Source organism: Pinus tabuliformis, chromosome X, assembly GCF_031772625.1.
Source record: "Pinus tabuliformis cultivar Carrire ecotype Pingquan chromosome X, CPIR1, whole genome shotgun sequence".
NCBI classification, from domain to species: domain Eukaryota; kingdom Viridiplantae; phylum Streptophyta; class Pinopsida; order Pinales; family Pinaceae; genus Pinus; species Pinus tabuliformis.
In genome coordinates this window covers 420,158,383-420,170,288 of record NC_142308.1, presented here as the reverse complement: position 1 = coordinate 420,170,288, position 11,906 = coordinate 420,158,383, and the positions used below count along the sequence as shown (strand labels likewise).

The window sequence follows — 11,906 nt, the reverse complement described above, 5'->3', positions numbered from 1 at the left end:
GAGACCCAGACCCAGTAGCCGGTGCGACGGACTGCCCCTGAATATCTAAACCCACCGCATGTGCCCAAACCACGGTTTTGAACCTGAGTAGGACCCAATCATGGTCAACTAACAACAGCGGTTAGGCCTAAACCATTAAATGTTAGAAATAAGACTTTTAATGTTAACCTCGCAGAGTCGCAGGCCCGCGCTCTCGAACAAAGGCTGAAGTATATATGAGGCCCCCGCTCTCGGACAAAGTGTAAAGTAGTTATGATGCTTTGTTGGCGAAAGGAAGATTCGAACTTCTAACCTATCGCATGGAACCATTGGCGCCAGTATTAAGGTAAGTAGGGTGGTTTCGACACAATCCATGGTCTTGACTATTCAAACTCATTTGCGGAACGAGATGGAAACCCCATAGTCAATTAAATAAATGAATATCACAGCTGGATGCCGACTAACGCCAAAGTCTTCACCGCCTATAGTTTCAAAGGAAGTGGGTATATAAATTCAGGAAGCATAAGTGCCTGCAACACCAATGCAAAAGTTTGTTTCTTCACCATCATACTACGATTGCAAAAGAAAATACCATCTACATTGAAAGGAAAATGGCGAGCTCTACTGCGGGTCAGATTATCAAATGCAAAGGTAATTAGTTCAGTTCAGTGCAAGGAGTAATGGCCACATTCTATTTCTTTCATGTATATCATTTCAGGGCAAAATTGATTTTCAGGGTTAAGCTGGATTTATGCAGACTGTATGTGTGCTTCTTGAATTCTGATATATTTTGATATTTTTACTTTTGTTGCAGCTGCTGTTGCATGGGGAGCAGGGGAGCCTCTGAAGATTGAAGAAGTGGAAGTGGCTCCTCCACAGGCAATGGAAGTGAGAATCAAAGTACATTATACCGCTTTGTGTCATACAGACCTTTATTTCTGGGAAGCAAAGGTATGCTATGAATAATTATCATTAGAACTAAACTTATTAAACATACAGAAGAATTAAAGTTGGATACTGTATAACACACTGACTTCTCTTTATACCATTAAATTACTTTAAATATTTATTATAAAAATTTCTTGACCGTTACTGCTTTGGTTGCAGGGCCAAACTCCTCTCTTTCCCCGCATCTTGGGACATGAAGCAGCTGGGTATACACTCTGTTCTTGTCCGTAAATCGACAATTCAAAAAAGTTAAATAGGCATACTAGCAGGCACATAGAATTTCAAAAAGGGCAAAAGGGACAGTAATTTTCTTGTGATTTATTGCTCACTAATCATAAGTTGGTTGGTTGACACAGAATTGTTGAGAGTGTTGGAGAAGGGGTGACTGACCTCAAGGAGGGTGACACTGTGCTTCCTGTATTTACTGGAGAATGTGGAGAATGCAGACACTGCAAGTCAGAGGAGAGCAACATGTGTGATCTTTTAAGAATTAATACTGACAGAGGGGTTATGATAAGTGATGGGAAGTCGAGGTTTTCAATTAATGGGAAACCCATCTACCACTTCGTTGGTACATCGACTTTCAGCGAGTATACAGTTACGCATGTGGGTTCCCTTGCCAAAATTAATCCAGAGGCTCCTCTGGACAAAGTCTGTATTCTGAGTTGTGGGGTCTCAACAGGTAAATTATTTTCTGGGGTTTGTGAAAGATCGCAATGATATAATTGAATTAGTTTACATTGTTTATTGATTTATAAAGTGGGTGATTGAATTCTTAGAGTTCTGCTTGCTGGACTGTGATTAAAATCACCCATGATCGTTTCCTTGATTGTAATTCCTATTCAAAATTCATTTTATTGTGGATTCAGGGATGGGGGCGGCTTTGAATGTAGCCAAACCCAAGAAGGGTTCGTCAGTAGCAATATTTGGCCTCGGGGGTGTTGGGCTTGCCGTAAGTAAAATTCAGCTTCATTTCTGAATTTTTATTTTTATGGGATCCATATGATGAGTTTACTGTTTCATTTTCTGTTAGACATCTGACCCGGGCTTAACTACGCACGCAGGCTGCTGAAGGGGCAAGAATTGCAGGAGCTTCTCGAATAATTGGAATCGATTTAAACAGTGACAGATTTGAAAAAGGTTGTAAAATGCCCATTTCCATCATTTGTTAATCACTGTATGTATGTTGACTGGAGAACTTCCTTTCTATTTCGTTGTTTGAATCGTTTTGTAATCTGTCCTCTTTCAGCAAAGCTCTTTGGTGTAACGGAATTTATAAACCCACTGGACTACAAGAAGCCTATTCAAGAGGTTGGTTGAGCTGCCTACAATGATTTCAACTTCTCTTTTCCTTTGTCTCTTTCAATTTTATTGCTCTTTGTTGGTGCTCAATAGATCTGTAAAAGAATTTATGTTAAAGCTCAATTCAGTTTTGTGTTGTATTCGGAGAAACGTTTTAAATTAAAACTAAACTCTGGGAGCTTATCTTATCAGGTTATTGCCGAGAAAACTGATGGAGGGGTGGACTACAGCATCGAGTGCACAGGGAATGTCAAGGCCATGATTCAAGCCTTCGAATCCTGCCATGATGTATTTACTCTGCCTTCCCTTCCCTTTCTTCTGAAATTGTAAATATACGCTCAGTTTTAGCTACTATGCATATACTGATCAAATGGCTATGTGTTTGTTGTTCAGGGTTGGGGTGTAGCCGTTTTAGTGGGTGTCCCTCATTCAGACGCAGTCTTTGCAACCAGCCCCGTGAATTTTCTGAACGAAAGGACATTGAAAGGAACTTTCTTCGGAAACTATAAGCCCCGTACCGATTTGCCAGGCCTTGTAGAATTGTATTTGGAAAAGGTAGGACTTTCTTTCATTTGTTATTCTATGAAGATTCATTCATTTCCTTAGATTTTAGGATAGAAATGGCTCTCCCAGGCCATGCCTGCTGCTGCTTTCCTTTCCTGGCAAAAATCACTACTCTTTGATCTCCATGTAATTAGTCTTTCAAGCTAACTTCTTTATTATTTTGCAGAAGCTTGAATTGGAGAAATTTATCACACATGAGGTTTCATTTGCCGATATCAACAAGGCATTTGATTACATGATTAAAGGCGAGAGTCTGAGATGTGTGATAAACGTGATTGGCAATTAAACGTTCGGGAGGAAGTCAACAGTAATATCTTAAGTTTTCCTAAGTTTCTTACAGATTTTGTGATGGATGGCATGTTTGAAGTTAAATTCCTTGACAGATAGAGGTTCCCTGAACTCAATACATGAAAGGGTTTGGAGAAATACGTTAGAATTTTAGTATTGTAAAAATGGTTTCAATTTTAAATTTTAAAAGTTTTGAACTTTGAACAAAGAATCTATGTTGAAATTGTCTGATCATGAATAATTAACATGGTTATAACAAATTAATCGGTGCAAATTTTGAAGATTGTCTTTATAAAAAAATTATAGCGAAAATCTGAATGGATGTGGAAATTCGAAAAATGTTGTTAAGTCAAAGGTGGAAAGGTGGAATTATGATTAACGCATGTGGTTATGAAAAACCAAAATTGGCTTTGTGAAAATTTGAGAGTGTTTTTATAGGAAATCAAAGTCAAAATCTTTGTAATAATCTCTTCTCATGCTTATCAATTCCACATATAACATCGAAAATTCTTTTCACATATAACATCGAAAATTCATTTACAAAGAAATTTAGCTCATTGTCTTTCCCAAATGTGCTTTCTATTCTTTTGAATATGTTAGGATTGTAATATTTCAACAGTCTGGTCTCCTTGGACTATTCAAATTTGCTGCCTTAAGTTAAAAAATCTCTTCCCAAATGATTTGATTGACTAGGCTTTCTTGGTCTTTGAAGTTGAGTTCAGTTTAGAAACTTACTGGAAAAAAATATATATTATAAGCCAGAGGTCACTGTAAATTGCATACCAAAGTTGCATGGATTTTAAAATAAATTAGAGTGACATTTTGTTGCCATATACACGTTTTAGCGGACATTAGAACCGAAGTGGTTATCCACACGCGTTTTAGGTATTATACAAACTTTAGTATTGAAAGCTATGAACCCCGATTGTATAAGCAGAACATATTGGGTAAGCATAGAATAAAAATCACTAAATTTATTTGTGATTTGGTAAAATTGAGGGATTGGATTTGCGCTGCTTCTTGAAATCAAAGTAGAGTAGTAGATTGTTAACCAAAGATATTTTTTTTTTTGAATCCCAAAAAATAATGTCTACTTGTACTTCTCATCCATTATTTGGGGAAGCAAGTTTTTTTATGTTGGTTCAAGGATATTACAACTAGTATAGATTCAATTCCGGATCTACCAAACCTAGAGAGGAATCAGATGGATGTCTGTTAGTTTTGAATAACATATTAATAAAAGGTTTTTTAATTTTCACTTGCTATTAATAATGGCTTTAGGTTAGTTGTAATGGAGGAGAAAGCAATGACTTCATGTAGGTGAAACCTCGAGAGTTTCAACTCTAAAATTTATCTACAATACATTGATTAATTACATGTACATGCTTATGATAATTTTGGCATTCACAAAATTAATTTGTTAATCTCCTAAACCAAATCACCCCATGTAGGTGTAACCTCTAGAGTTTCAACTCTAAAATTTTATGTTAAACACACACATGACAGCAACAGAATATTAAAGATAAGCAGGGGAGTGCATCTATTATTTGACAATTATATACATTTATAGTACATTCGTGTGACCGTTGGGTTCCACATCCCAAGGTCTCTTGAACTCTCATGGTTGTTCACATTCTACACCAACCCATAGAGGATTAGGTGTCCAACATTCCCCCCCTTAATCCTAAGGGTTATGTATGAGTCCAGGAAGAGAATTGTAATACAAAATGTGCAAAAATGCATGGCAGCACTAGGCCGAATGTGCTCTCTAAAATGTTGGTATAAAGGGCGATGGTTTAAGGATGACCACCAACACTGGAATGCTTAGTGCAGTTCCCAGAACTCTGCCAAGTCTGGCATGAAGCTCAGGTTTTCTACTAGAGGAAGTGCTCCTGATGTTTTGAAGAGGGAAACCTTCAACCATGAAAGGGAGGTCTCACCCCACATAAAAGGGAGAACCTCCACCTGAAAAGGGAAGTCTCAACCTGTGATGGTTTAAGGATGACCAACAACTCTGGAATGCTTAATGCAATTCCTGGAACTCTTCCAAAACAAGCAAGAAGCTGAAGTCTTTTGCTAGAAGAAGTGTCCCCAATTCTTTGAAGAGGTATCACTGACTGAAGGCATGCTCAGTGGCATCTTTGTCTCTGGATACAACTCTAAATCTGATATGGCAGGTTGTGGCTTACGCTGGCTTGATGTGGCTTTGAAGCTTGTAGATGACCATCATTTCCCCCCTGTCAGATACAAGGCGAGAAGATGAAGAGATCTCAACTGCAAGACTTTTCAATATTTGAGAACAAATCCTGTTGTATGAGCGAAATATCTTCTTGCCTGTTGAAGCCCATTGCCAAGAAGCAATCCATCCAAGATGAATCATTGTTCTTGCAGGATGTTTGTTTTTGAAGCACCTGTTTGAAGAATGACTGGTTTTATGACAATGCTTACATGGATGAAGATCAAAACAACGATCTTTCAGATGGCTAACTCGGTCACACTGTTGGCATTTCACAATCTGTTGTTGTGGTAAAGGAGCAGAATCTGGAACAGTTGAAGGTAAACTATCATGAAGGAATCCAACACTCTAAAACTGGATGGGCTTTGAGTAATATGGAATATGAAAGGACACGTCCTTGTCATATCCAAGACCAGTTCTATGCTTGTTGTGGACAAGCTCTTCCCAAGGTTTGATGACCGACTTGGGAAGTGCAGACTGAATTTCTGCATCTATATGTACAACTGTTGCTTCATTGGGTACTAAATCTGAATGAACTTCAACAATATTGACTTGCTACTGATGCGAGTATATCTCAATGTTATGAATAGAATGATGCTTATGATGTTGTAGCTTTGTCTCAAGCTGCAAAAAACTCAATATTCTCCTGTGCATTTTGGAGACAAATTTTAATATTGGAAAGAGAGGTTTTGTTGATCTTAACCATCTCATCAACAATGAAATGTATTAAATTATTCAGTAGTTTCAATACATCATCCGTTCGATCCATTTCAAACCAATATAATCAGAGAAATGATGTTATCTTCAGCTACAACTTGAGCTATAAAATGATAAATAGTTGCAACTATTAGATGAGTAGCAGGATACCAATATCACCAAGTCACTGTACTAGACGTCGCAGTACCAATTTCAATGCAACAAATGACTAGCTGCTTTAATGCACTTACTTCTCAAACTTCTCACACTGCAAAAGAAAAGCCAATCTTCTACTTTCTTTGCAAATGAAATTTGTCAGTTTTAGAGCCTACTTGCAAAACACACACACACACACATATATCTATATATATATATATATATATATGTTCCAGATTCACAAATGCAATCATCTTCCAGATTCTTGACATACAAATTAGTGAATTTTTTTTATCGGTAGAAGGTCTAATCCTATCATTCATATATTTGCTTTCCCTCTAATTGCATACCATTAACATTCTCAATGGCTACGTTTGCAACTTCCTCTTCAATCATTTCTTTCAGACTAGTAATGCACACAACGATATCCCTAATGAAACAATGCATGAGAAATAACACTTGAACTTTTGTTCAAGCAGGTGGAGATTCGATTCGATTAATAGTTTATAAGAACTTGTTTGATCTCTATCACTTTATTCTCCTTCAATGGCCTCCGCTCAGAGCTGCCCTCTGAATTCTTCTTATTTTTGTTTTTCCGGCATGGTTCTTGTTACAGTGGATACTCAATCCATGAACTTTGTCCCAAATATTACATTGGCATTGTTAAACATACCTTCTTTCAGTGAAATAATAAACTGTGAATATGGGAAATGATATTTTATCATTCTTCCAATATTTTGTGTATGACTAAGGTCAAGAGCAGCATCCACCCTTGAAACCTAAACGGTAAGACCAACACTCAAAGGCTGCTCAGTGTTTTTCTTCCAGAAATCTCCGACTACAATACAGCTAACGGACAACGTTAATATTAACCAAGTGTATTATGGACAATCTTTCTGATATCGTGTTTCACAATTCAGACTCTCATGGCACATCAAATGATTCAGGATCAACGAAAGTTCAACTCTTCATTCCAGCCTCAGTTATGTGCACCAACCCCTTCAGAATTAACCCGTTCATTAGAGCGCTGCTACAAGTGAAGAAAGTCTACCAAGAAGAAGAAGGACGAAGTAGTGGTCCCTGTTCAGGCTCGAGAAGGTGATGGGAGCTCTTGAGATGCGGAGTCCGGATCTCCAACTTATGATGAATCCAAGGAAATATTTTATGCTCTGAAAATTGCAAATGCATTGATTGCAAGAATAACGAAAACAGTTAAGAAAGAAAGGATCTCTATCAAAGTGATATTACCGGAAGCTTAAATTATCCTCAGCCTGTATCAAATGATTCTATGTCTGGAACAACTGCACCTGTAGGTTATTCGTCTCCTTCTTCGAGGGTACAAGGTTGCTGCTGGTGCATCATCTACTAACTATGCTGAAGAGGTAGAATTTGATAGTGGTGCCAATTCTTTTAAGCAAAGAGCCATGTCACCAGGTACATTAGCTCTGATGTGTGATGAACAAGATACTCTCTTTACAGCCCCGTCTTCACCTTCTGGTGGTTATATGATGCCTTGTAGTCATCATACAACACAGACATTTGCCAAACAAGAGAGACTTATCTTGTCAGAATTTCGTGATTGTCTTCGGAGTATTATTGATGTAGGCAAAAGAAGAGCCACACAGTATTTAATAGAGGCAACAATGACAATGAAAAGGAACCATCTGATACTTATGGCAGTGGTATACCAACCAAGTATGGCAGTGTTAACACTTCAATATTATGGGTCCACAAAGGGCGGTTTGCAGGGCAGGTTTGCGATGATGGATTCAGGCTTATGTCAGGCTTGTAGTATCGCACACAACAACACAACGACACAGTGGAGTGGGATTACTGGGTTTGGTGGTATGCCTCAAGCAGTGGAGCGGTTTTTATTGCACAATGTTCAACACCAATCACATATAATAAGTAAATACCATCAACCGATGCCAATACACTTGCCATACACTGATAACTAGTTTTCAAATGTATACACACTGTTAGTCAATGAAGTTTTATTTTTCAACACTGGTAAGAACAACACCAACACACATTGAGAACAGTCATTCAACGACACAAAGCACAGTCCTTCAAAGGCACTAAGAACAATCCTTCAACGCTCAAAAACTGAGTGTTCATTCAATTTAATGTAAGGGGAGGTACACCAAGCGTTACACCAGATTATCACGCAGAGGGCAGAAAATATGGCAAAGAAATATGACAGGAGTTACACTATATAAAACTACTGTTAGTCAATGAAGTTTTATTTTTCAACACTGGTAAGAACAACACCAACGCACATTGAGCACAGTCCTTCAACAACACAAAGCACAGTGCTTCAAAGGCACTAAGAACAATCCTTCAATGCTCAAAAACTGAGTGTTCATTCAATTTAATGTAAGGGGAGGTACACCAAGCGTTACACCAGATTATCACCCAGAGGGAAGAAAATATGGCAAAGAAATATGACAGGAGTTACACTATATAAAACTAATTTGAGACCTGCGCTCTGACTGGTGCAGATAGATTCTAGAAAGCGTATTAAGGTGATTCACAAAATTCAAGGTATGGTATAACTTTTAACTCTCGACCAACTCATTCAACAACAAAGATTTGACAGAGATGGCAGTCTAGAACAGAGGTACAAGACTGACATGTATAGAAAGGCCACAAAAAAACAAGCTCACATAAACAAGTGGCTCATACTTGAGTAGGGCAGGAGATCGCCCGCTCTGATACCATGTTAAACACACACATGGTAGCAACAAAATATTAAAGATAAGCAGGAGAGTGCATCTATTATTTGACAATGATATACATTTATACTACATTCGTGTGACCATTGGGTTCCACATCTCAAGGTCTCTTGGACTCTCATGGTTGTTCACATTCTACACCAACCCATAGAGGATTAGGGGTCCAACATTTTCTCTAGAATACATTGATAAATTAAGCATACATGCTTATGATAATTTTGGCAATCACTCATGTAGATTTAAAAGAAACACATATGATAATTTTGGCATTCACACGTGTAGATTTAAAGAAACACAAAAAATATAGGAAATACCTCAATATAATGACAAAGGACAAACCTTAACACAAATTTCTTGTCGTTAATAATTTTCCTAATATCATTGGATGTTTGGAAGCCCTTCTATATTGTACCTGAAGAGAAAAGTTGACTTTGTTATTAGTATCATTGAATTTTGAGAAGTGAGAAGTTGATTTTCATTGTAGTTGTGATTCTTTGAAAAGGTGTGGGTTGACATTTGGAAGATTGCTTTAAACCACACGAAACCTCCTACAACCTACAAACCAAATGTCGTCTTGTGGATTTCACATATGCTTTAGGCTACAACATGTATATCTTCTCTAACTCTCCATTGGAGAAATTTGCATTTACATAAAGTTGATACACATTTATACCATGTAATTTAGCAAGTATGAGCACACCTTAATTGATGATATTTGTAGCACGAGTGAAATATATTTTTGGTAGTTGACTCCTTTAGCGTGAGCATACTATTCCTTCTGCATGCAAGGAATATTCACCAAGGAATATCCTAGCAACTAATAGTACACTGTCCCACATCTGATCTCAACCGGGTTTCTATCTGTACTGACATGCATCAGTTATCCATGAGTGAATACTCAGTTATCTGAAAATACCAGTTATCACATGCATGCAAGCATCAACAAACTGAATCTCATTAATTTAACAACTTGTTAATTAATCTAACTGGACTTGACTAAGTTAAACTAAGTCAACTGATCCGCTCAATATAGAACTCATCCTTAATTCCTCAATCAGTGGAGCAAATCAAGGACACATTCCCCAATCAGTGGAGAAATTATTGCATGTTCTCACAAAGACTTCAAGTTTGATTTTCCTTAACTAATTAACTTAAACTGAATTAATTAATTAATATTCAAACTGCTGGTAAGACCAAATTCGAATTTTACTTCCTATTTCTAATCCAGGGACTGACTAAAATAGGAATCCACACTGCACTGCGAAAAATAGAACTTCTATTTTTAGCACTTCCATTTTTCATTCCATGTTGCCCAATCTAGCACTGATGCCCAAACTGCTATTTTTGGCAATTTATTGTTGCCAATCTTCAACACCACATTCATGCCTGGAATATGGCACAGGGGTGGCTAAAAGAAATATTTTTTTCAACCAAATCTATGGTCGAGTGGTAAGTGGAAGTCCTTGACTTGGTTAGGTTTTTCATATGTTAATATGAGTTATTCTTCTAATGTAATTAATGAGTACAAGTACTTGTTATTATGTGTATTTTAAGGCTATTTAGTCATGGTTTCTATTATCGTTATATGCTGGTTATAAGCATGGTTCTATGATATACTCTAGTTTTGGATCTTGTTCATGATTTGATAGTTTATGGAATGGTTGATGAATGAATGGTCTAACAAGTGTTGTTGTAGCTAACTTGAGAGGGCATTGAACCTTCTTGGTGATTATCATATGAAGTTTAGAAGTTTATGATCATATATGCATTCATAACATGTAGCTTTCATGTTTACTATATGTTTGACGAAATGTCTATCCTGTATTAGGCATGTTCTAGTCAAGATCGTGTTCAAGTTTTGAATGGTTAGCCTTGTTATCATGTTATTTATGTTTCTGGAAACTTACAGGTAGTTTTGGGTAGTGGTCTGAAGGCTTTCCTGAAAAAGTGGCATAGGTCTCGCGATTGAATGCACATAACATGGGATTTTTTATCATAACAACATGCAGGCAGACTTATGGGTGCGGTTGGAGCCTCATAACCACACGCATAGTGTGTCAAAGGTGCGGTTGGGGTTTTAAGTTATTGAAAAGAGTTTCAGCTCAAGGATTGATCACCAAGGGTGGTTGTTGGGCTCCTGAGTGGTCTGAAGTCTCTGATGGATGCTAGTGAGTTGTTGGTTTGTAGGCCCCACTACCATCACTGGAACTTGGAGGTTGGGTCATGTCATAGTATCAATCATCTCATGTTTACCCTGGAGAGCTTGTAAAAGCGGGTAAATGTGGGAGGGGTCATTACAGGGTGGTATCAGAACGGGGTTCCTTCTCTTTGAGTGATATTTGATACCACATTGTGGTATCAGATCTTTCAGGTTCAAACTCGTGGACTGGATGGGATAAATGTATATTGTCATAGATTCATTGTGATGGTTATGGTTATCATGCATGAGTTTATTATTGGATTCTTGTGTCATCATCCATGATGTTTATTTGTTGATATCATGATGTATGTATATGTATCGTGCTAATCTGGACTGATTTGTGCAGATGTGATAGCCTCCCCTGAACTTCACTAAGGTATGGTTTGATCATGTTTCTATTTGGTTTATCTAACATAGTATGCTTGCAGGAAGAAGAAGATCAAAGATGATGAGTAGAATGGTGGGTTATAGTTCATGTGACTCTCCTTACAAATCAGTTTAACCGCAAGGAGATGAATATTCTCCTGATATAGAAAACATATTGAGAAGTTTGAAGGCATAAATCAAAAGTTGCAAGGAAAATAATAATAGGATGATTGAGACACAGGAAATGATTTGTAGCAACCCCGGGTTAAAAGTTCATGTAATAAAATTAATAAAGTCAAAATAAGACTAGGGTCATTAGACATGAATTCCACACTGAATGTTGGGCAAAACATCCTAGTGGGTGTTCATTTCGGTTTTTATTATGGCTAAGGAAATTGGCAAAGGCATTGAAAAGGAAAAGAGGCATTAATTGACA

General features: G+C 37.4%; 2 protein-coding genes across 2 annotated transcripts; both read left to right on the top strand.

The window, feature by feature from the left end:
• The first annotated feature begins 336 nt into the window (after positions 1-336).
• On the top strand, positions 337-2,136 carry LOC149140358 (alcohol dehydrogenase-like). Its single transcript, XM_089450961.1, has 6 exons — positions 337-630; positions 794-930; positions 1,087-1,133; positions 1,284-1,609; positions 1,797-1,879; positions 1,992-2,136. The coding sequence occupies exons 1-6, from the start codon at positions 591-593 to the stop codon at positions 2,097-2,099; spliced, it is 741 nt and encodes a 246-aa protein (XP_089307087.1). The 5' UTR covers positions 337-590; the 3' UTR covers positions 2,100-2,136.
• A 31-nt stretch (positions 2,137-2,167) lies between these two features.
• On the top strand, positions 2,168-3,410 carry LOC149140357 (alcohol dehydrogenase 1-like). Its single transcript, XM_089452506.1, has 4 exons — positions 2,168-2,238; positions 2,422-2,517; positions 2,623-2,784; positions 2,960-3,410. The coding sequence occupies exons 2-4, from the start codon at positions 2,488-2,490 to the stop codon at positions 3,077-3,079; spliced, it is 312 nt and encodes a 103-aa protein (XP_089308632.1). The 5' UTR covers positions 2,168-2,238; positions 2,422-2,487; the 3' UTR covers positions 3,080-3,410.
• The last annotated feature ends 8,496 nt before the right edge of the window (positions 3,411-11,906 follow it).